This window comes from Sciurus carolinensis, chromosome 8 (assembly GCF_902686445.1).
Source record: "Sciurus carolinensis chromosome 8, mSciCar1.2, whole genome shotgun sequence".
Taxonomy (NCBI): Eukaryota; Metazoa; Chordata; class Mammalia; order Rodentia; family Sciuridae; genus Sciurus; species Sciurus carolinensis.
In genome coordinates, this window is record NC_062220.1 from 73,045,846 (window position 1) to 73,068,999 (window position 23,154).

General features: G+C 35.6%; 1 protein-coding gene across 2 annotated transcripts; it reads left to right on the forward strand.

The window, feature by feature from the left end:
- Positions 1–89: 89 nt before the first annotated feature.
- Ifrd1 (interferon related developmental regulator 1) lies at positions 90–22,750 on the forward strand. 2 transcript variants are annotated; one of them, XM_047561588.1, is made up of 12 exons: positions 90–388; positions 4,340–4,444; positions 4,573–4,657; positions 5,384–5,508; positions 7,139–7,296; positions 8,433–8,483; positions 8,567–8,745; positions 8,833–8,941; positions 15,613–15,747; positions 19,102–19,230; positions 19,635–19,730; positions 21,968–22,750. In XM_047561588.1, the coding sequence occupies exons 1-12, from the start codon at positions 301–303 to the stop codon at positions 22,055–22,057; spliced, it is 1,350 nt and encodes a 449-aa protein (XP_047417544.1). In that variant the 5' UTR covers positions 90–300; the 3' UTR covers positions 22,058–22,750. The 2 variants fall into 2 exon arrangements, with proteins under 2 accessions (XP_047417544.1, XP_047417545.1); XM_047561589.1 differs by lacking the exon at positions 90–388 and adding an exon at positions 933–1,106.
- Positions 22,751–23,154: the final 404 nt, after the last annotated feature.

Here is a 23,154-nt window from a genome sequence, read left to right on the forward strand (position 1 = left end):
GAGTCCCGCCCACGTATGGTGACGACAGGCGGTCGTCTGGCTACTTAAGGCGTCGTGGTCTCACCCGCCCCGCCTTAGCTCCCGCGCTAGAGAGAAACATGTATCGTTTCCGATCACAGCTCTTCACGGGGATTTCTGCTGCCGCCAACGCCCATTTTTACCCCCGCCGCTTCTCGCCTCTGTTGTTAGCCGAAGACTCGCCTCTCAGCCGCCCGCCTCACAGACGCACGAGTAGAAAGTGCAGCTCCATCGGCTGATCCTCGCTAATCTCTGAGTTTAGACGGCACCGGGCGTGCCACGATGCCGAAGAATAAGAAGCGGAACACTCCCCACCGCGGTGGCAGTGGCAGTGGCGGCGGCGGCTCAGGGGCAGCTGCAGCAACGGCAGGTAAGGGGTATCCCCGCCACCGGCGTCCTGGTGCCGGCCGGACTGGCGAGGCTCCCAGCCTGGGGCGGGTGGGAGTTGTAGTTCTGTCTTGCCTTCGGACGTTTGCGTCTCCCGGGCTCGTGGTGTGGCTGGCAAACTACAGTTCCCAGCGTGCCCTGGGCGCTGTGCCTCGCGCGATTTGGATCGGGCGTGCGAATCACACTCGGGCACCGGCCGCTAGGGCTGGGAGGAAAGGGCCTTTGGGCTTGGGAGTATGTCCGGATGGAGGTGATTCGGAGCTGGGTCGGAAAGGAGCTGTCCCGGAAAGGAGCTGTCCCCAGAGACTGCTGTCCCAAGCTGACCCAGAGTGGAGTTGCGCCCGTGCTGTCCCTGGCTGTCTGTGAATCGCAGCTCCAACATGGAGTTTCTGGAGTGCCAAACGTCCGGCGGGTTTGGACCGGCTCTTGCGTCACACGACCTGGGCCTTACGCGATGGGGCCGAGGTGACGCAGAGGCGTCCGAGTGGCTTCCATCCTGCAGCCTTCTGGCGTACCCCGCGTGTTTCACCTGGCGGGGCGGAGGCGTCGGAGGCTGGGGCCACAGCCCCACCCTTGACTGGGCTTTTGCCGGGTACTGGCACCTGCAGAAGTCAGGAGCCCGAGCCCCCGCCCCACTGCCGCTAGCCGGGGCGATCTTACACCCCAGGGCAGAAACCGCGTTCTCCTTTGTGCCGCATTCTGTAAGTTCTCTGCTGTGAGTCAGAGGTGACAAGGAACTCAGTTTGCAGTTGGCGAAAAGTTTAGGGTTTTTGTGCCCTAATTCTAAAGTAAAAGCTTTTTCCTGATGGGCAGGTGTTTAACTTACCACATGGTTAAGAAAAATTTCCATCCGGAAACTCAGTCCTAGAAGACACCGCTCTAAACTCAAATCAAGTAGTCTGAAACTGAACACATTTAGTAATTGTTGAGATTATGGAGTTGAATATTGAGATAGCCTCAGAGGTCATCCTGCTGATAGTCACTATTAGGTATTTGTCGACACAGTTGCCACTCTTTATGATCCTCAGAATGATATGCCTTTGTGGATCAACTAATACACCATTTATCTTGTTAAAATTATTGGAAACAGTATGGCAATCTGAACAATTTTGGTCATGTAGTAAACAGTTGACACTGGAAATGTTTTTTATGTTTACAAATAAAATCTTGCCTTTTTCTTTATATTGCTATCTTGATTGAAAGCTGTCCATTTTGGTGAAATTTATTCTTAATCAAGATGCAGACTATATAGTTTGTGGCATCTCATTGCTCTGGGCCAATTGAGGATACCTCTTAACCTCTGTTTCAGTGTTCCTCATTTGAAATAACATTTCAGTTCTTTCTAGAAGACCCTTATTCTTTCTGCTGATGAAATGGAAATAATGAGAAGCAGCAAACAGAAGTCGTTTGGAAAATAGTAATATTGTTAATAGTGGTCTTTATGAATCACAAACGTTTATTCCCTTTTGAAGCTTCCTGGCACACCTTTCTTGGTGGCTGTGGGGGAATTAATTGCCTTTTCAAATTTTGCCTCAAGGGTCATTTGTGCTCTATCATCAACTTTATCACCGCTGCCTTTTTAGCAGAAAAGTTACTTTTAAACATGGCATTTTAGTATATACAGTACATTTAAACTCTGATTTTTACCATGCAGAAGCAAATGGAAAGTAATTCTTTGAATGAATAGTCTATAAAATTATATGCTTCTGAAGTTTTTGGAAGTTTACATTAGACCTTACTAACTCTGGTTTCCTCCTGCAACTAGGACTGGGGAAAGGTTTGGGTATGAGATTGGCTTTTTTGTAACTTGATCTCGTGGAATGTTTTGCCTAATTGATTTATAATAAGCAAGTACTATTTGAAAAGGTGGAAAATTCACAAACTTGACTTAAAAACCACCTTACTTAACTGATTTTTAAAATCTAGATGAAAGGGATTTGAGTGAGGTCTCCACTATATAGCCAAATAGATGACCAACTTCTCTTGATCACCTTAATGGTTTTTCCATTGAGACTCTTCCTTTTTTTTAGTGGAGATTTCCAGAAAGCTAAGAAAATCTCTTATAATACAAGTATACACGCTTAAGGTGATTTTAGAGCATTTTTTTTGTTGCGGTTGTGGTGGTGGTAGTGGTACTAGATGTCGAACCCAGGGCCTTGTGCATGCTAGACAGGCTCTGAAAGGAGCAATTTTGAGAAAGAAGAAAAAAAATCATAATAAATCTTGTGAAAATAAGGACTTTATGTGTCTAGAGTGGGAGCAATTTTGAGAAAGAAAAAAAAATCATAATAAATCTTGTGGAAATAAGGACTTTATGTGTCTAGAGTGCCACCTCATTAATAGTGCTTATGATCACAGGTGAGTTTGACCCAGATATCAGGTATTCATACAGGGTTGTTTCTCTTTCTCTCTCTCTCTCTCTCTCTTTCTTTTTTTTTTTTTTCCTAATCCCTCTTTCCCTTGAGTTTTGAAAAGAAATAGAATGGAAACTGATTAAGTCAAGAGAATGAAGCTGGGTAAGAGCTGTATTGAAGTTTTCTTAAAAATGGCTGAATATGAAAAATAAAAAATGTAAATTGACTTGTGAATAAGTGTGTAAAATTAATCAGATGACACTCAATTATTACCATGAACTTCCAGTCATGAAGACAATGAAGTCAGATCCAGTACAGTGTCATAGATACTTGTTTACTTCTATTTTAAGCACTGTGATGGTGAAATTCTAAGATCTTGGCTTCATTATTCTTTATGCTTTAGTACTCTGGCACTGCTTTGGCAATAAGCAAGCAAATTGGAAGGCTACTTGCTTGATGTGTTAATTTAAAAATCTACCAAGTTCTCTGTTTTGATTAAAAAGAAATAATGACATACCCTATTAAAAGAGAAATAACTCATCGGAAACAGGTTTTAACTTACAGGATTTAAAAAATAAGCTTAAGGTAGTAAATGACTTTTGAATGTAGGGACTTTGTGATATTTGGTGCAATCTTGATTTTATAACTAAGGGAAATTGGACTCAGAGGTAAATCAAGTGATTCAAGGGCACTTTTGGGGTTGAATTTGGAACTCATTTTAAGTCAGTGTTCAGAGTAATTTATGACTGAGTAATCCTTTTCTCCCCTACATATTTGTGTTGGTGCATTATAGTTGTACATAATGATGGGATTTGTTGTTACATATTCATACATGTACACAATATAATATAACTTGGTGCAATATCTAATCTTTATTAATAAGAAATTCCTAAGTTATTGTGAATTGGTTCCTTAAGTTGATGAAGTTGAAAGAAATATTCTAGTTTTTAAACTGAAAATTTTTTGAAGTAATTGCATTGATACTGTTAAACTTGGGTATATTGGAACCTTAATTTAACAGGCTTTTATGACATGTCACGTGTTAAAGTTTCTATTATGAGCCTTTTCCCTCCCTCCCTTTTAATTCAAGTTATCTTTAAAACTACCTTTCTAATTCCTTTTAACATACGATATGTAGCTTAAAAACTCATTCATCAGTTAATATTTACCAAGTGTAGTCATTCTCATTGGAGAATATATTTATATCTAATGATGATTTATGACATAATACTCGCCTATTTCTAGATCTATTTTTGTTGTGCTCATGATTTGAAATCATAGTATGGAAGTAATGATTTTTCATTCACATCCGTTTTTGTATATAACTCTGATACTTATTGTTAGATGATTGATACATTTCTGAAGTTAATTTATATTGTAAATAGTTGGGGCTCTGAAATGCAGAGTGAATAGTAAATGACTTATGAATATTTATGTTCATTTGTGATATAATGATGTCTTCTTAAAAAAAAAGTTTGAGTTTTTATTGCTGGATTTCTCTTAAGTAAACTTAAAACTTCCCAAGCTAAATGTATGCGTATATAGCAACAAAATCATCTTTTTCCTTTTTTATCAAATAGGTGGCCAGCATCGAAATGTTCAACCTTTTAGTGATGAGGATGCATCAATTGAAACAATGAGCCATTGCAGTGGTTATAGTGATCCTTCCAGTTTTGCTGAAGATGGTATGAATTTTAACTATAAACTTCCAATTTTAGATAAAAAATTGTTTTAGGTAAAGGAATTCTTACAGCTAATGTATACTATACTTGTTCTTCTTAAAATTACATTGGTGGTTTCTGTTGCTCCTTAGGACCAGAAGTCCTGGACGAGGAGGGAACTCAGGAAGATTTAGAGTACAAGTTAAAGGGATTAATTGACCTAACCTTGGACAAGAGGTAGGAAATACTAAAAACTCTCCATTCTGGATAATTCTAATCAGCATCTTATAATTTGTGCAGTTTTTGTGATACAGCATTATGTTTTTCTAAAACTTTGTTTACTTTGGAGTAGTTAATGTTTTTTGTTCCTTTAGCCCTTTAATGTGGGTAGTAACTTGACATTAGAATTTAGATCAATTTGAATTAGTCATTATTGTAGCATAATAAGTGTATTTTGTTACAGTTGAAATAGATTTATCAAATTAAAGTTAGTCTTCAGTTAGAGATGATAATTAAACTTTGCATTAAGCTGTTTGTCCACTGATTTTGCTATGGATATGAAAAATATCAAAGCTAGATTGTTTTCTTCATAGTAGCTCTAGAACTTGCTTAAAGGGATGGAATTATAAAGCCCGGAAGATACAAACATGAATTCTAGACTATTGTAGTGTTAAAAATGTAAATTTACTTCAATATATAAGAGAGCATTATACATTAAAACTATGAAATATTAGTCATTTGAAGTTGTGGCTATCACACTAATAAAAATGCTTCTAATATAAGCAGCTTAAAAATCTTATGTGTATTAAGGTAAGTTGTAAATGAAAATTACATTGAAAAATGTTAGGACTTGAAGACAATTTAGATTAAAAAAAAAAGTCTATAGGTAGAAGCTTGCTATGTTTTTAAAAATCATTGTCTAGTGGTACATTCCCAACTAGATCTTTCTTTTGTTTTAAATAGTGTGAAGACAAGGCAGGCAGCTCTTGAAGGTATTAAAAATGCATTGGCTTCAAAAATGCTTTATGAATTTATTCTGGAAAGAAGAATGACTTTAACTGATAGCATTGAACGCTGTCTAAAAAAAGGTAACATCCTTATTTTTGACTAACTGGCACAGAATTAATGATGAATTTGCTACCTTCTTTGCAATAATATTTGTTAATGACATTAGCAATACTAGCTTACTCTTTATGATAGTCAAAGAATATTCCATGCTTGTTTTAACTCAGATTGAGATTTGTTAGAAACTTGTTTTTGTTTATGTAACAAATTGAAACTGGGAAGAATTGGGTTGGATTATCATCCTTAGTTCTATACTAAGAGATGATTGCCACTGTCTGGTTGAATACAGAAGTCTTGAAAGTGTGTGTCAGATGTAAAGATGAAGTATTATTTCAAAAGACATCCTACTTTATTTTCTAAATTTGTAAAAATATTATTATCTAGCTCATTTTCCCTTGCACTTATTTAAAACATCTGTTGTAACTGTAGAAGGCCTCATTTTTGGGATATCCCTTGGAATGTTTGCATTCTAGAACTTTGTAGTAGAAATTCTGGAATTCATATTGTTACAATGATAGAACTTGTAAGGATAAAGAGAGATCATAAAGATTAAGCTTATTGTTACCAGAATTCAGTTTTAGGAACCGCAAAATTAGAGAGAGTAGTATCTGCCAATTCACATCCTGCCAAGTACATTATGAAAGTAATTACCTTCTATCATTATCATTTTATTAACAAAGTACTTCTAGCACTAAAAATGTAGAAAGCACATACTTATTTAAATTGAATGAACTTTTAAGTCCTTATTTGTCTCATTTTGCTTCAGGGTGAAAGTTTTGTCATGAATGGAACCCTTGATTGAATTCACCCTCTCATTTTACAGAATAAGGAAAGACCTTGGGAAAGCCAGACGGCTTTTAAGACTATAAATTTTTAGTGGAATAGTTGATAGCAGAGCCAACTGTATTTGAGATAACATAGTAGCCCCCCCCCATGGTCCTAAGATTGAACTGAGTATGTGTGCCATAGCATCTGGTGTACCCAATGACTTTTTAAAATATACTTTATGTTGAAACTGTGTCCCATAATGGTAGTTGGACTAAGTGACTTTAAGAATTCCATTTAAGCCTGCTTATTATTGTTTTAATTTGTAAGGTAATTTAGTATTACTTTAACCCCTTTTGTGCATATGGTTCTTGAAAATATCATTTTCTTGTGATAGAATGTGTTTTCTATTTTTAATCCCTTATTCATTCAAAAAAATTTTGGAAGGGAAACCCTAAGGATTCCCTTATGGGCTGGGTACATATGAAATGCTTAGGAGATTAATTCAAGGACTGCTTGAACAAGGTTCACTATAAATACCTTAAGGAATGAGAAGGCAAAAATTGACATGAAATACATTATTTCATTGAACCAATGCAGCACTTCCTTAACAGGGGAACTTCTTCATTTTACAGATGAGGAAATCTGTAATTAAGTGAAGGTCATTTGATAGTTAGTGACTTGTCTAGAATTTGAGTGAGGTCTGTTTCATAAGTTCCAGCACGGTGGCCTTATGAGTTTATGCCTTGTGTCAAAGCCTGGAGTATAGGAAGGATTTCATAAATGGTAGATACCATTTTGTATTTGAAAAAATCTGGGAATTATTATCTTAATAAGTTAGTCTATTGAAAATAATTTGTCACAATTGTATCTTGACTTCTGTTGTAGGGAAGAGTGATGAACAGCGGGCAGCTGCAGCGCTTGCATCTGTTCTTTGTATTCAGTTAGGCCCTGGAATTGAAAGTGAAGAGATTTTAAAAACTCTTGGACCCGTCCTAAAGAAAATAATTTGTGATGGGACAGCTAGTATCCAGGCTAGGCAAACCGTAAGTATAAGATTTTTAATAAATTTACAGATCTATCTAGGCATGATGTCCAGATATAAATAATAGGTTTTTATTAGTTTTATTCTCATTTGTCTGTTTCAGTGAACACAAACTCAGTATGATGGTTGTTTTCTTAAATTTTCTGACACTTCAAAGAGTGTCACATATTCCTGCATCTTTGAAATTGAAGATCATATCCAGATAAATAGCATATTGAGTTATTTAGGATGATTGTAAAATAATCTTGATTGACACTTAAAGAAATAATCTGGACACTTTATTGGGTAGTTATTTTTTAAAACTACCAGTGTAATTTTTTTTTTCTTTTTTCTGGTTACTGTGTCCTAAGTAAGTCCTTATGAAAAAGCTGAATTTGGATAGGCATAGGAATCTCTGAAACTCTGGCCTGAAAAATATTTATCTATTTTTAAGTTTGAGAAAGCTTTCATATTCTAATTACTTGATAGTTTTTAATAATTTGGAAATTATTTAAATTTTATGAGATGTCTACTCCTGAGTGCTTATTTTTTAGAAGCAGATTCATTCTAAAAGTTTTCATAGTGGAGTCTTTATAAAAACCAGTTAATATAGATGGTTTTAAAAAAGTAAAAACCAGTAGCAATCTTAATACAAAAGGTCTTTAATAGAGTGGGCTTTTTTAATTGCAAAAGTCCAAGTTTCATCTCTGTCTCTGAATTACAGTTGAAGTTTGAAATGATCTGCTAGGCACCTGTACTGCATATAGCAAGGAAGCAGTGGGGATAGGTAGTTCACCACTTCAAATGCTTCACTCAACATAGAGTGATCCAGTAAGCTAAATCATAGACTGTGGGGCAAGAATGGATTTAAAAATTAGTGCATTCATTGCCCTTCAATTTTATGAATTAATAAAAGAACCAAGAGAAACAATCACTTTCCTAAAGTTGTATTGAGTTTGGTAGCAGAGCATGAACTGAAACCCATTCCCTTGACTCTTGGTCTAATATTCTTTCTTCTTCCCCACTCCATGCATATACTGTGCATAGGACATCATAGAGTCAAGTAGTTGAGAAAATTTTCATACTGAATTACAAAAGCACATGTAGAATTAATAAGAAAACCAAACACTAATGTCTGTGTATTTTTTTTCTTTTTAGTGTGCAACTTGCTTTGGTGTTTGCTGTTTTATTGCCACAGATGATATTACTGTAAGTAGAAAACTTCCACTCCAGTTATATATGATTATTTCTAATTTATAATGGTTATCTTACATCATATTCTTATTCATTAGGAGCTGTATTCAACTCTGGAATGTTTGGAAAGTATCTTCACCAAGTCCTATCTCAAAGAGAATGATACTAATGTTATTTGCAGCACCCCAAATACAGTGCTTCATATCAGCTCACTTCTCGCATGGACATTGTTACTGACCATATGCCCAATCAATGAAGTAAAGAAAAAGCTGGAGATGTATGTATTTTTAGTTTCATATTTTGTAAAAACAATTAGTCGACATACCTGGTCGCATTCACATAGTAATGACTAACTATTTTTTAGGCATTTCCATAAACTTCCAAGCCTCCTTTCTTGTGATGATGTAAACATGAGAATAGCTGCTGGCGAATCTTTGGCACTTCTTTTTGAATTGGCCAGAGGAATGGAGAGTGTAAGTACCTAATTGGCAGAGGAAAAAGCTTGTGCCACAAGGATTGTTATTCCAACATTACCATCACAATTAAGAACTGGATAATAAGTTTACAGGATGGCTCATTGAAAACCTGGTGATTGCCCTGCTTCTTGGCACTAATGATATAATACTTTGATAATATAATATCAACCAATAGAGGTTGGTAGAGCAATATTTAAGTGTAGTTCATTATACTTAATTTTTAGTACCTAGTGAACTAAAGTTTAAGAGGATGATCTATTCACAGAGAAAGTTGTATAATCTTAATGGAGCTGTTTGGATTTCTCCGATACCTCACATATTAAGGTAACTCAAGCATATGATGCTTTATAATAAATACCAGACAAATGGGTGAAGTGTTAAGTTAACAGAGTTCAATCATTGTCATTTAACATTGCCTTTTTAGAGTGGTGCATTTGCTTTCCCCATCTACTTTCTACTCACAAATGTTAGTTACCATGGCTTGGCTGTCAGAGGTATTTGAGTTTGTTTTAAGTTGATCCACTGTCCCAATTTGCTTGGTATCTTTTTGGACTTAGCACTTAAAGTCCAGTGTTCAGGAAACCCCTTGTCTCAGGTAAACTGGACTCTAGTTTTTAATCTCTAGTTTAAGGATTGCTGAAAGAAAGGAATGCATTAGATCTTAACCACTGGAACAGGAATTTGTTCTTAGATATGTGGTTAGATAATGTGATGATATTAAAAGTACTAGAACAGCTGAGTGCAGTTGCACACGCCTATAATCCCAGTGACTGAGACTGAGGGAAGATCACAGGTTTGAAGTCAGCCTTAGCAAGACCATATCTTAAAATAAAAAAATAAATGCACTGGGGATGAAACTCACTGGAGAATGTCCCTGAGTTCAGTATGAAGTACCACATAAAAAGTAACAAAATAGAGGACCAGCTTTTACTGCCTGTACACCAAGTCCATAGATATTTATTGTCACAAGGATAATAAACATAAGGATGTGGGAAATGGGTAAATAGAAGGTACTATTTCTGACCTTGAGTTTCTTTTACTAGATGCTTTTTAAAATCTGAGGAGTAAGACAATATTTCCAAAATGAATTTTTTTCTGCAATTTTGTAACAGTAAATATTACAAATAGGATTAATGTATTGTTCTGGTTTGTGTGCCATATTTAGTCCTTTGCATTCCATTCCAGGCCTGTATCTTAAAATGTCTGCTGTCTTATAATTTGTGTGTGTGAAATATTTATCTGTAGCCCCCCTTTCTTTGAAGGGGAATGAGAAGTAAGTGAATGATAATGATTCTCCCTATGTAAGAAATTGGGCTCAAATTTAGTGATCAATTTAATTTTATTGAACTGGTTAATGGTTTCTTAATCTCAAAGCACAGAAACCAGATGTCCCAGTTTTTAATCTAGTGTTTCTTTGCTGGCTAGAAATGTTAATTTTTCTTTTTCACTTTTTAAATCTTAAAAGGAAAGTTATAATGAAATTTAAATTATACGTTTAATTTGTTTAAATTTGTGTAAATGTAATATTACCAATTTGTATCTCTTATTCTTTGACTTAATAAGTGTCATAGCCAGGAGAACTCATCCAAACCTGTTTATATGACTTAAATCCTTGTCCAAGGGCAAAAATGAGCTGAGTTACAAATAAAACCAAGTCTGCCATTTGTTTTAAGTATGTAAGAGCTTGTCTAGCATGCACAACATGCACAAGGCCCTGGGTGCAAATCTCCAGCATATCCCCCACCCAAAAAAAGGGGGGATTGATGAAAATACATAGGAAGATTTAAAATAGAATTTGTATAGCTGGGCACAGTGGCACATACCTATAATCCTAGTGACTTAGGAGGCTGAGGCCAGCCTCAGCAACTTAGCAAAACCCTAAGGAACTTCGCCAGACCCTGTCTCCAAATAAAATATAAAAAGGGCTGGCACCCTGGATTCAGTCCCCAGTACCAAAAAGAGTTTGTATAACAGATGAGTCACTTTGAATTGTTCAAAGCTTTTAGGTAGTGTAATTGTTTTTTTTATGGTATTAATATGGAAACCTAGCAGTATGATGAATTCTTTCTGGGAGACCTTAAAAACGTTCTGAAGGTGGTAGAAAAAAAAAGTTGTGAAGTGACTTATAGGTAAGATTTTAAAGAACAAGTTGGTTAGATACTAATAATTGTTTTTCAGAGTTGAAACTGGGAATTAATACTCCTTTGTGAGAACATGCCTGGCTTATTGTTTGTGTAGGAGTGGTCTCTGGAGCCAAGCTGCCTAGGATTATATCTGTCTTCTGCGTTTACTAGTTGTACAGTGTCTGGCAACAACTGCTTATGTCTCCATGTCCTTATCTTTAAAATAGAATAATAGTAATAACCTCATAGAGTTGTTGAGAACACATGATGGGTACGGTGTAAGTGGCAACCTTAATGTGTTGACTGAATTGAATGTTGCTTTCTCCCTCCAGCAGGAGTCTACTAGTGGCCTTTTAGGAACTCTGGGAAACTTAAAATAAGATAGAGGCTATTAGGTGGGCAGAATTACAGATTATTGGGGATGTAATATGCTGGTCTAAAACTGCCTCAGGAAAATATACTGAAGTATGGTATTCAGCATTTTCCTGCCTCAGGAAAATAGTCTCCCTGTTCCATCCCCCACCTGACCTGACAGAGGAGGTGGTACAGTGGGGGAGAGAGGAAAAAGATAAGACCAACAACAAAGATTTCCTAGGGGTAACTGATACCCCTTAGATTCAGAGGAAGCAACTCAACATTCTTACTGTTTCTTACCTTAGTTTATAGGGTAACTGACCTTGGGTAAAAATGTCCCCATACCTTGACAAAGATACTCTGCCTTATTGAGCAAGGATTGAAGGAAAAAAAAAGTCTTTTTTTTTTTTTTTTTTTTTTAAGGGTTGGGCTTCAAACCCAGGGCCAGGCAGGCTAGGCAGGCACTCTGCCATTGCACTGCACCCTAGCCCATGATTTTTATTTCTTAACATTAGGATAGCTCTCTAAGACTGAGCTTACTTCATCTTGCTTAGAATCAGTACTCTGGTGACTTCTATGTAGAAATACTAGTTTGGGGAATGAAATTTGAGACCTTGCATTTAACCCTGACTAAACTCTTCTAGAAGTTTAATTTGGTTTCATTTTATCCTAATTCTACTTAATTTTTGAAATCATTTAATTTTGTTATGCTATTACTTAGGTAACAATCTTCAGCCACCCAGTTTGTTGTACTTATATTAGATTGAACAGGCTATATATGTTATAACATTAAAAAACATTAGGGATTAATGTATGTTTATGTGCTGTTTGTATATTATTAGTATTTCATTTAATCTTTATTAATACCTGTGAAACATGAGTAGTATTAACTGTTTGCATTTTACATAAGAGGAGACCGAGACACAGATGGCTAGTATGAATATGCCCAAGATTGTAAGTGTGGATGCTTGTGATTCAAACAATGCAAAATGGATGCTTTATATGTGATTAAGTTGCTTAATCCAGGTACTTCACAAGTTTTTAGAAAATACAAGTTCTATCTATATAAATTCCTCTAAATCTGGAATTCTGATATAATAGTTAATGCTTCAGAATTTACTGTATTTATTTATTTATTTATTTATTTATTTATTTATTTATTTTTTGCAGTGCTGGACATTGAACCTAGGGCCTTGTGCTTGCAAAGCAAGCACTCTACCAACTGAGCTATATCCCCAGCCCTATTTATCTTATTTAATCCTTACCTGTTGTGTGGGAGGGTAGATATTTCCTTTTTACAGATGATAAAACAGATTCATAATTCTTTTTTTTAATAGATATTTTTTAGTTGTAGGTGGACATAATACCTTTATTTTATTTTTTTTTAATGTGATGCTGAGGATTGAACCCAGGGCCTCGCTTATGCTAGGCGAGCACTCTACCACTGAGCCACAACCCCAACCCCAGATTTGTAATTCTTAAAACAGTATAGTGGGTAGTAAATTTGAAATTCTAGTCCAGGATTTTTGACCTTGCTGTATAATAATGACTGCTTTTTTTCCCCATTATCGATATTGAAGTATTATAGATAGAGCTTGTATCCCTGGAAACCCCACTTTTTACTTGTCCTAGAGTACATAGTTTTATTATTATAGTTGTTCTAAACTTCAGTAAACAGATTTTTGGATGCTGCTTTTGTACTACTTTTTTTTATGAGTTACATATATGTATACATTTATAGTTACATATATATATGTATATATACACACACATAGAGGAAGGGAAAATATAACATTATCTACATATATTTATGTATATATATACACACATGTGTATGTATACATATCTCCAAGCACTTTATGAAGACATTTTTCTAAAATATTATACGTTTCTTTTCCATGTTTTAGTATTTTATTGAACTCAATAGTTTGTCACCTATGGATTTTTTTTTGGTGTGTGCTGGACAATTTTTTGTGTTTGGGGCTGTCTTGTTTTTTATTTATTCATCTTTATAGATTTTTCAAATCTTTCATGCTTCTTTTTTAAAATAATGTTGAAGAACAAGTAGCCAATAAAATGAATAGGAAACAACCAGACCTTTAGATAACACTTGTTTCTTTTAAATTATTGTCATCATAATATAATCAAATTTATTGGAATTTTAAATATAGAGATAAACATACTTTTAATCTGTTTTAATACCTTTATTGCTTTCTTGTTTTTGGTACCGGGGTGCTTCACCACTGTGCCACATCCCCACTAAGTTGCTAGGGCCTTGCTAAATTGCTGAGACAGGTTTGGAACTCAGATTCTCCTGCCTCAGCCTCCCCAGCTACTGGGATTACAGGTGTGCACCACTGTACCAAGCTGTTGCATCTTATTTTAATGCACGTTATCTTTTTAACTTAGACATAGGTTGAATTGGAACATATGAGGAAAACATTTGTTAGAACAGTTAAGTATATACAATTCGAAATATCAATAATAAGAGAAAATGTATGCGCTTAAAAGCAAGAGTAGCCAGGCATGATGGCACACTCCTGTAATCCCAGTGGCTGGGAGGCTGAGGCAGGAGGATCAAGAGTTCAAAGCCAGACTCAGCAACAGTGAGGCACTAAGCAACTCAGTGAGATCCTATCTCTAAGTAAAATACAAAAAATAGGGCCGGGGATGTGGCTACGTGCTTGAGTGCCCCTGAGTTCAATCCCTGGTACAAAAAAAAAAAAAGAAGATTATCATTAATTTCAGTTTATTTTCCACCAGAATAGTCTTTTTCTACTTTAAACATTAAAAGAAATGGATCGCCAGGCACAGTGGCACACACCTGTAATCCCAGTGGCTCAGGAGACTGACAGGAAGATCGAGAGTTCAAAGTCAGCCTCAACACTGGCAACTCAGTGAGACCCTCTCTCTAAATAAAATATAAAATTGGGCTAGGTATGTGGCTCAGTGGCTCAGTGCCCCTGAGTTCAATCCCTAGTACCCCAAAAATAAAAATAAAACATTAAAAGAAATCATATTTACATACTTTTCAAAGATTAGATAATCATATGTACAATTTGAAGAATGTCCAGCATGTGAGCTGCTTCTCCTAATAAATTGATTATTACATGTAATACAAAAAAAATATGTCAAAACAAGTATGAACAAATAGAACTACAGATTGCTCATCTGGTTTCTTGGATGTATCTGCTCTAACTTTGGTTAGCTAAATAAGATTGAATTGTCTAGGTTTTTATTTTTTAATTCTCATTTTTGCAGTACTGGCATTGAATCCAGGGGTGCTCTACCACCAAACTACATCCCCAGCTATTTTTGGTTTTTATTTTGAGACAGGGTGTCACTAAGTATTTGAGACTAGCCTCAAACTTGTGATCCTCCTGCCTCAACCTTCTCAGTTGCTGGGATTAGAGGTGTGTTCCACTGCCACTGCCTGTCTTAAGTTTTTAATGTGGTTCTAAAATGGAATTGGGAAGACTGAGGGTACAACTTAGAGGTAGAGGGCTTGCCTAGTATGTGTGACGCCTTGGGTTTGATCCTCAGTACACCTGCCCCCACCCGTATAAGTGGAGTTAGGAAATAAAAAAGAGAGAGACTTCTAAATGTATAGCAGGTTAACAAGGAAATTCTTAATCAGTTAGGTGATAGCAAATAATGTATCTTCTTGCCTTCAATAATTTAATCACTTGGATTGTATAACTGATGTGAATGCTTTGTTGCTTATTTGAAATATGACAGTGAATTAGAAATTAGGTAGTTTAAAAAGCATTACCATTACCATAGCTTATACCTTTCGAATAAGAATAATTGAATTTCCCCCCAATGAGTGGTTTGGGATTGGGTAGCCAAAGAGTAGGAGCTGTATTAATGTACGAATGTTTCACTGAACTTTTTGAAACCCCAGTAATGTCTTACATTATTGGGAGCACAATAAGTGTTGAATGCATCTGGATATATTTTTGAAGGGAAATGTTAATTGTTTTGTGGTAATTAGCATTTCTGGCTTAAAATTTTTGCATGATAATGTAAATATGTCTGGATGCCAAAATCTTTAAATCTCTTACATTTTTGCATTGCTCTGTACAACTAGATGTTTTTCAAAGATAGGCTGTTCCTTGTTAACTGTAGGAGAGGTTTTGTAAAATTAAAACAAAAACATAACAATTGAAACAAAATTGCTTTCCTTTTCAGGACTTTTTTTATGAAGACATGGAGTCTTTGACACAGATGCTTAGGGCTCTGGCTACAGATGGAAATAAACACCGGGCCAAAGTGGACAAGAGAAAGCAGCGGTCTGTTTTCAGAGACGTCCTGAGGGCAGTGGAGGTAGGCCTCTTAAGTACTTGTAATAATTTGAAATTGGATTATTTCAGGCTAAACTTAACAATTAAGTCTTTTTGTTGGTTGAATTTCTTATTCATTCAAAATTTCCTCATTTCAGACCAAGTAGATTTTTAACATAAGTGAAGAACTTTTTTTTTTTCCTTACAGAGGCAAATTTAATACTGATGTATAAAAGTACTTTATTTTTAGCACTCCTGTAATTGCAGCAACTCCCAAGGCTAAGGCAGGAGAATTGAGAGTTCAAAGCCAGTCTCAGCCACTTAGCGAGGCCCTGTCTATAAAATACACGGTAGGACAGTTTTTTGAGAATAACTGTATTATCAAAAAGTCATTTAACCTGATGAATACATGAAAATTTAGAATGGGAATTTAATCTAGGGATGCTGAGTCCCCACTCCAGATATGGTTTTGTTGTGTTCTCTGTGATTCTCATATGTATCCTACTTTCTTCATTTTGATCTACTTTTTATGAAGTACAACTTTGGATATAAAGTAGATCCTCTGGGATCTAAATACTTTGGTTATGGTGACTGTAACTGCATTCTAGTAAGGTCTATTTACTCTGGATTTTATAATCTAAAGACAAAAACAAAACCCTCTAACTAGAGCAGACATCAGTTGCTAAGAATTGAAATTAGTTTTGTAATTAGTGTGGCAATGTTCCTAAATTAAACAAACCATTTTAGAAATAATTATAAACTACTTCTATATTTAGAAATTTTGAGTGTGATAGTATAACCTTCAAAGATAGGATGAGGATGCGTCCTAGATTTTCTGGATTAGACTTGCAGATTTCCTGTCTCGATGCATTCCCTGTTAAGTAATAGATTGTAAGGGGTTAACAACACCTATTGACAGGCATCTATCGATAAGCACCTCTGCTTTGGCCAGCTGTAGCACTCAGCACCGATTATTCTGAAATCTCAGTTTATACATCAGCATTATCAAGCCTCTTGTTTATTATCATTCCTCAGCCCTGGTAAAATTGGAAACTACTGTTATCCTCTAGTGATCTACTCTTCCAGGCCTTCCCTATCCTTTCTTCATCTCCGAATTTAAGCCCCTCTGTTCTTCCATAGAGATTCCTGTTCCTCCAGCCTCTGCTTCAATGCACCTACCAAAGAAAAACCTCCTCAGAGCCTTGCTAAGTGTTATGTCTTTTTTTTTTTTTTTTTCCTTCCCATCCATTGGAATCTTCCTTTCTGGAGGATCCTGTTTTTCTTGATGGAAATTTCAGATGAAGGCCGCTCAACTGCCATAGAGGAGAAATATACATCTTGGGTGTGATAGTGGCAGTCATACCATTTCTTTTTATTCAAAACCTTTCTTGAAGCTTATGTATTCTTTAAGTTTGTAAGCATTTACTATTAGGTTCTTTGCCATATGGTTTTCTTACTTCAGTTTCATTGTAACTCTTAAGCAATATAGTTACCTCCTTTTTAGGGAAAAGGGAATAAAGAACAATAAATAGTAAAGCTAAAATTTAAACCCATTGTACTTTGCTCTTTCAGAAGGGCCAAATGCTGCAGAGAAGTCAAGTGTTTTAAATAAATCTGTCAGTTTGATCATTAGTGACCTTAACTTCAGTAGACTGATGGGAAAAAAGCCAGATTGAAGTGAACTAGAAAGTGAATGGGGAGCTGGGTGCAATAGAACATGCCCGTAATTCCAGTAACTTGGGAGGCTGAGAAGGGAGGATTGCAAGCTTGAGGCTACCCTCAGCAAATTAACAAGGCCTTGTCTTAAAATTTAAAAAATAAATAAATTAGAAGAACTGGGATATAGCTCAGTGGTTTAATCCCCAGTACTGGGGGTTGGGGGTAAGAAAAGAAAATGGGAGTGAATAAGCAGAGATGGTGTATCCCAGCAGTTCTTTTAAAAGGCATGACTATAAGTGGGAAGAGGAAGAGATAGCTGTAGTGCTGAATTGTAGAGAGTTTGTTGTAGAGAAAATTTGAAAATATAAGGGAAAGATTGGGATTCACCTTGAATTAGGGAGCAAAGGTGGGGTCTTACATTTAGAATAGAGGGAGGAATAGGTAAGGATGAGTTCATAGAGGTTGGGTAGATGCGAAATAAGAGTTCTTCCCTGGTGTGTCAGTGTTTTCTGAAACGAGGTTGAACTAATAAGATGTGACTATTTTTTTTAGCTGTTGGTAAACCCCAGGTGACCACTCAGTGTGTGCCTTACAGACATGCTTTCTCTTGTCCTTCTAATAACTTTCACATGGTATAGGTATAGATAGCCTCTTTTTGAAGGCAAAGGAGCAGATTCAAGGAGGTTAAATCAGAAATTGCCAAGGCAGTGAGTGTCATGTCCATGTTTAGTATTCATGTTTTTTTCCATTACATTGTATTCTGTGTCTGCTGAGAGAGAAAGGGTCTGGGTAGATGTGGGATGGGCAGTTGCACCTCAAGTTTCATTGCCACCTTTCTCCTTTCCCATGATAGTTGGATGATCTATTTCTCCTTAATCTTAAATATTCACAATTCTAAAAAGAATTAAGCAGTCGGTTTTCTTATCAAGTTCTGTTGCCTTTCTGGGTGACATTATCCATCAGGAAAGCCCTATCCTATATTCGTTCCATTGACTTTATTTCCACTTTTCTTGGGCTGTACTCATGGCTCCAAGATAGAAATGGTGTTCTAGTAAAATAGTTCCATTTCTGAAATCTTAACCTCAGGTGCCACCTCTTGTTTTCTTAATAATCCTGGTGTGAGACCTTCTGGCGCCTCCTGGATGTTGGATCTCCTTTTGCTTGGTCTTTCCACTGTAATCTTTACTATTTTTCCTAGATCCCTTCTGCTCATCAGTTCACCCCTTGCCTTGTGCCATTTTTGCCTTTCAGACTACTCACGATCTTCTACTCTTCTCCTGGACCCATTACAAACATTTTATCTTTTTTCTAGTTTCTTTTCTTTCTTTCTTTTTTTTTTTTTTTTGTACCAGATATTGAACCCAGGGATGCTTAACCACTGAGCCATATCCCCAGCCCTTTATTAGATTTTATTCAGAGATACAGGGTTTCATTGAGTTGCCTAAGGCCTTTTTTCCTAGTTTCTTGAATGCTTTCAAAACTTTTAAGTGTGTTCTCTCCAGTGTAGTTTTGTCATTAATATTTATTCTAACTCAGTTGTATCTTTACACAGTGAGACAAATTCTGTGCCCTTACAGAATAGTAATTCTTAGTCTACATTTTAGATACAGAAGTATCGATTGAAAATATTGTTCACTGTATCTCAGCATGTATCTTGTCTGTTTGGAAATTGCATTTATGTAATATCTCTTTGGACTATTTTTAGTGCCTATAATGACTTTGCTCTTTTTTTGGCTAGGAACGGGATTTTCCAACGGAAACTGTTAAATTTGGTCCTGAACGCATGTATATTGATAGCTGGGTCAAGAAACACACCTATGACACCTTCAAGGAGGTTCTTGGATCAGGAATGCAGTACCACTTGCAGGTGAATGAGTGATGCCTTTTACATGTTTGCTTATGAATTAGGGAGCTGCCTTGAATGTAGATCACTTACTTGGCTTTTGAAGTTAATTGATTATCCGAAAGCCTTCATATATTAGAAAAAAGTAAATTTATTTTTGAAATTAATACATCTGTGAAACAATTTTTGTATTGTATAAGTCTGGAATGTTACTGATAACTTTTTATGAAAGCAAATGGCTTCAGTTAAGAACTCTTGGATTCAAGGCATTGGAAAACAATTTGCCCTTTTACTGAGAAATAGAAAATAAGTGACTTAAAGTTGGTATTTGTAGGTTCCACATAACTTCTGTTAATCAGATTTGTTTAGTAGTGGAAAAGAGTTGTGATATTTAATATTGAACCTTATCTCTGTTTCTTTCACATAAGTCAAATGAATTCCTTCGCAATGTATTTGAACTTGGACCCCCAGTGCTGCTCGATGCTGCAACACTTAAAACGATGAAGATTTCTCGTTTCGAAAGGGTAGGTTTTGTTTTTGTTTTTGTTTTTAATAGAATTAAATGCATAATGAAAACTGGAGCTAAAGATTTGATTTTTTTTTTTTTTTTGCGGTGCTGGGGATCGAACCCAGGGCCTTGTGCATGCAAGGCAAGCACTCTACCGACTGAGCTATCTCCCCAGCTCTTGATTTTTTTTTTAAGAATTTGATTCTGTCTGGTGACAGAAGCTATGTCTACTGATATATGTGAAGTTTCAGTTTTTCATAATGTTTCCACATAGCAAAGCTATACTAAAGGTGTGGAAGTTTTATTTCATTTAGTGTGTGTATGGGGAGGTTTAATAAAATTTTTTAACCCGTAATCCTACAACTGTAACACAGAAACGAGTATTTACACATATTTCCTTTGTATAAGATAATAGCTTACTTAATACTAGATTCATTTTACAAATAAGGAAAATTGCTCAGGAGTTTGTAACATTAGATGGTGATTAATGTTATTTTCACTTTTATTTTAAAACCCAGGGCAGTCTACCACTGAGCTACATCCTCAGTCTTTTTTATTTTTCATTTTGAGACAGGGTCTCACTAAGCCCTGCTAAGTTGCCAATGCTGCCCTGGAACTTGGGATCCTCTTGCCTCAGCCTCCTGAGGTTTAAGGCATCTCTGCCACACAAACCCTACCCCCCCCCCCCACTCACTTTCACTTTTAATATTTCAAAAATCTTTAATTATATTTGTTTTCAAAATCACCATGGTATTTATATAATCTAGACTGTTTTAAGTGTAAATTCAGTCCCATTTAAACATTTCCATCAGCTCAAAAGAAAACCTTTTATCCATAGGCAGCCAACCACTCCCTATCTGGCTTTTCCCTCAACCACTGCCAAGCTCGAATGTTTCCTGTCTCTGCATTTACCTGTACTGGATTTTTTCATGTAAATGGAAAGAATGGCTTTTTTCTCTTGACATAATGTTGTCAAGGTTCATCCATGTTGTGGCATGTATCAGAACTTCATGTTAGGTGGTGCATACCTGTAATACCACTAACTTGGGAGGCTGAGGCAGGAAGATCATGAATTCAAAGCCAGCCTCAGCAATTTAGTGAGCCCCTAAGTAATTCAGCGAGACCCTGTCTCAAAATAAAATATAAAAAAAGACTGGGAATGTGGCTTGGTGGTTAAGTGCCCCTGGGTTCAATCCCTGGTACCAAAAAAACAAAACAAAGCAAAAAAAGCTTCATTCATATTTTTGGTTGAAATAATAATCTATTATATGTTATGCCTTGTTTTGCTTATTCATTTATCAGTTTATTTGGACTTTTCCACCTTTCAGCCATTGTCAGAGCTGTTGTAAACATTCACATAGGGCTTTTGTTTTCTTCTTGATATTGGAGGTTATAGAATTAAGAGTGGAATTACTGGGTCATATGGTAATTTTATATTGAACGTTTGAGAAACCACCAGACTGTCTTCTGTTAGCTGCTGCATTATTTTACATTTGTGACAACAGAGTTTAAATGTTCCATTTTCTCCATTCCTCATCAGTGCTTGCTATTATTGTTCATTTAAAATTTTTATTTATAGCCATCTTAGTGTGTACATGAAATGTTTAATATTTTTATTGAACTTTTGTATTTAATCTGTTTTATGGTGATGTGATTGTTAGTTTAAAACTTTGTAGTAAATATTAAGCATTTTGACATACTTTTAAATTATTTCTTCAAGGAAATTTCCTACTTGGAAATGGAGGGTAAATTATGACTTTTTGATGTGTTTTGCCAAATTACTTTCCAGAGTTATCCTGTCATTTTTAATTTCTCCAGTAGTGAATGAACACATGCAGCTGTCACACACAGATTTGACAGCTTTGGGTTTGTAATTTTAAAAATGTTAATTTAATGAGTGTTAAAATGGCACCCCCTTTTCTTATATTAATTGACAACTGGGTAGGACTTCTTATTCACATTAGTCATGATTCATCGTTTTCTTGATCACATTAATTGATGCCCTTGTTTACGTTTTTGGTTGGAATGTACTTAATATTTTACAAAGTTGGTTAATAATTTTCTAAATATGGAGTAGCCATATGTTCTTAATTTTCTTATTCACTCTTCATGTTTGTAAACATTTAAAATATTAATAGAGCCAGATTAGTTCATTTCTTTCCTTTGTGATTTTTGCCCTTTTTTCCCCTATTTTATAAGAATATTTTATTAAGTTTTATTGATCCATGTGTATTTTCCTGTTCTTCATTTCAGCATTTATACAATTCTGCAGCTTTCAAAGCACGAACAAAAGCACGAAGCAAATGTCGAGATAAGAGAACAGATGTTGGAGAATTCTTCTAGATTTCTAGCACTTGCCAAATATTTTCTAATATTTTTCTTTTTTCTTTTAATTTTTAGCTATTTCTAATGTATATGAACTTTAGAGACAGTTTTTATCTTGGGTCAACTTAGGTGACTTTTATAGTAGGGATGGGTTATATTCCTCATAATTTAATGTATAGTATTGTAAATGATGATTTCTGATTATTGAATATTCTCTGTAAATATCATCAGTAAACATGAATAAAGTGTAATGTTTGGTCATACTCTATTTATGAAGAGAGCAAAAGGATGGTATTTCACTTGATTTCATGATGCAAAAAATTAGACAAGGTTTAATTTCTTATACTGTGGTTGTCAAAAATACCGATCATAATGATGTGTACCTACAAGTTCTTTAACTTAATCTCTTAAATGTAAGTTTCTGATACAGTTTTTGGGAGCTAGTTCCTCTGGAAAAGCTGCTGTGTTTTGAATTTTAAATGGAATGTAACTTTTTAATTTTAATTGTCACTGGGATCTACTAAAGGTATTATACCATGAGACTTTACAAAAGCTGCTCTTAAATTAAAGGCCATTCATTTCAGCTGTTGGGAGTTCATGGTGAATTAGCCTATGCCAGAAATAACCTCTGAGAGAGCAGTAACACTATTTTATCTGCTGTATGAAACCTTGTTCTTTTTACTTTGAAATAAAATAAAGATGTTTGCACACTGAAAATGCTTTTTTTATACGAACAAACATTACTTACAGCTTTGAGACACAGAGTTCAAAATTACGCAAGCCAGGTAGGAAGGGAGTGAGACAAAACTTTATTTGTATATTTGAAAATATTACAATGAAAAAAATGCAGCAATGTATAATTGGGATTCAAATTACTAAGAGTCTTATTGCTTGGTTGTCCTTATGATGAGGTGTTTTATTGTATGAAAAGTTGTACACTTTTTGATAATGCATTAAAATTTAATTGTTAAATTTGAGTTAAAATTATATAGCTTAAGCAACACATGCAGTTCAGAATCCATATACCTGATCCTTTGATTTTCTTGCTGTAGAAACGGTAAGGGATGGAAGCATGTACATTTTAGAAAGAAATTTCAAAATCACTTCACATATTT

Bases quoted from the DNA above. Each gene is read 5' to 3' on its own strand.
- Ifrd1 (XM_047561588.1), top strand. From the start codon at position 301: ATGCCGAAGAATAAGAAGCGGAACACTCCCCACCGCGGTGGCAGTGGC. The intron at 8,484-8,566 runs GTAAGTAGAAAA...CTTATTCATTAG, and splicing joins TTGCCACAGATGATATTACT to GAGCTGTATTCAACTCTGGA. The intron at 19,731-21,967 runs GTAGGTTTTGTT...TCTTCATTTCAG, and splicing joins AGATTTCTCGTTTCGAAAGG to CATTTATACAATTCTGCAGC.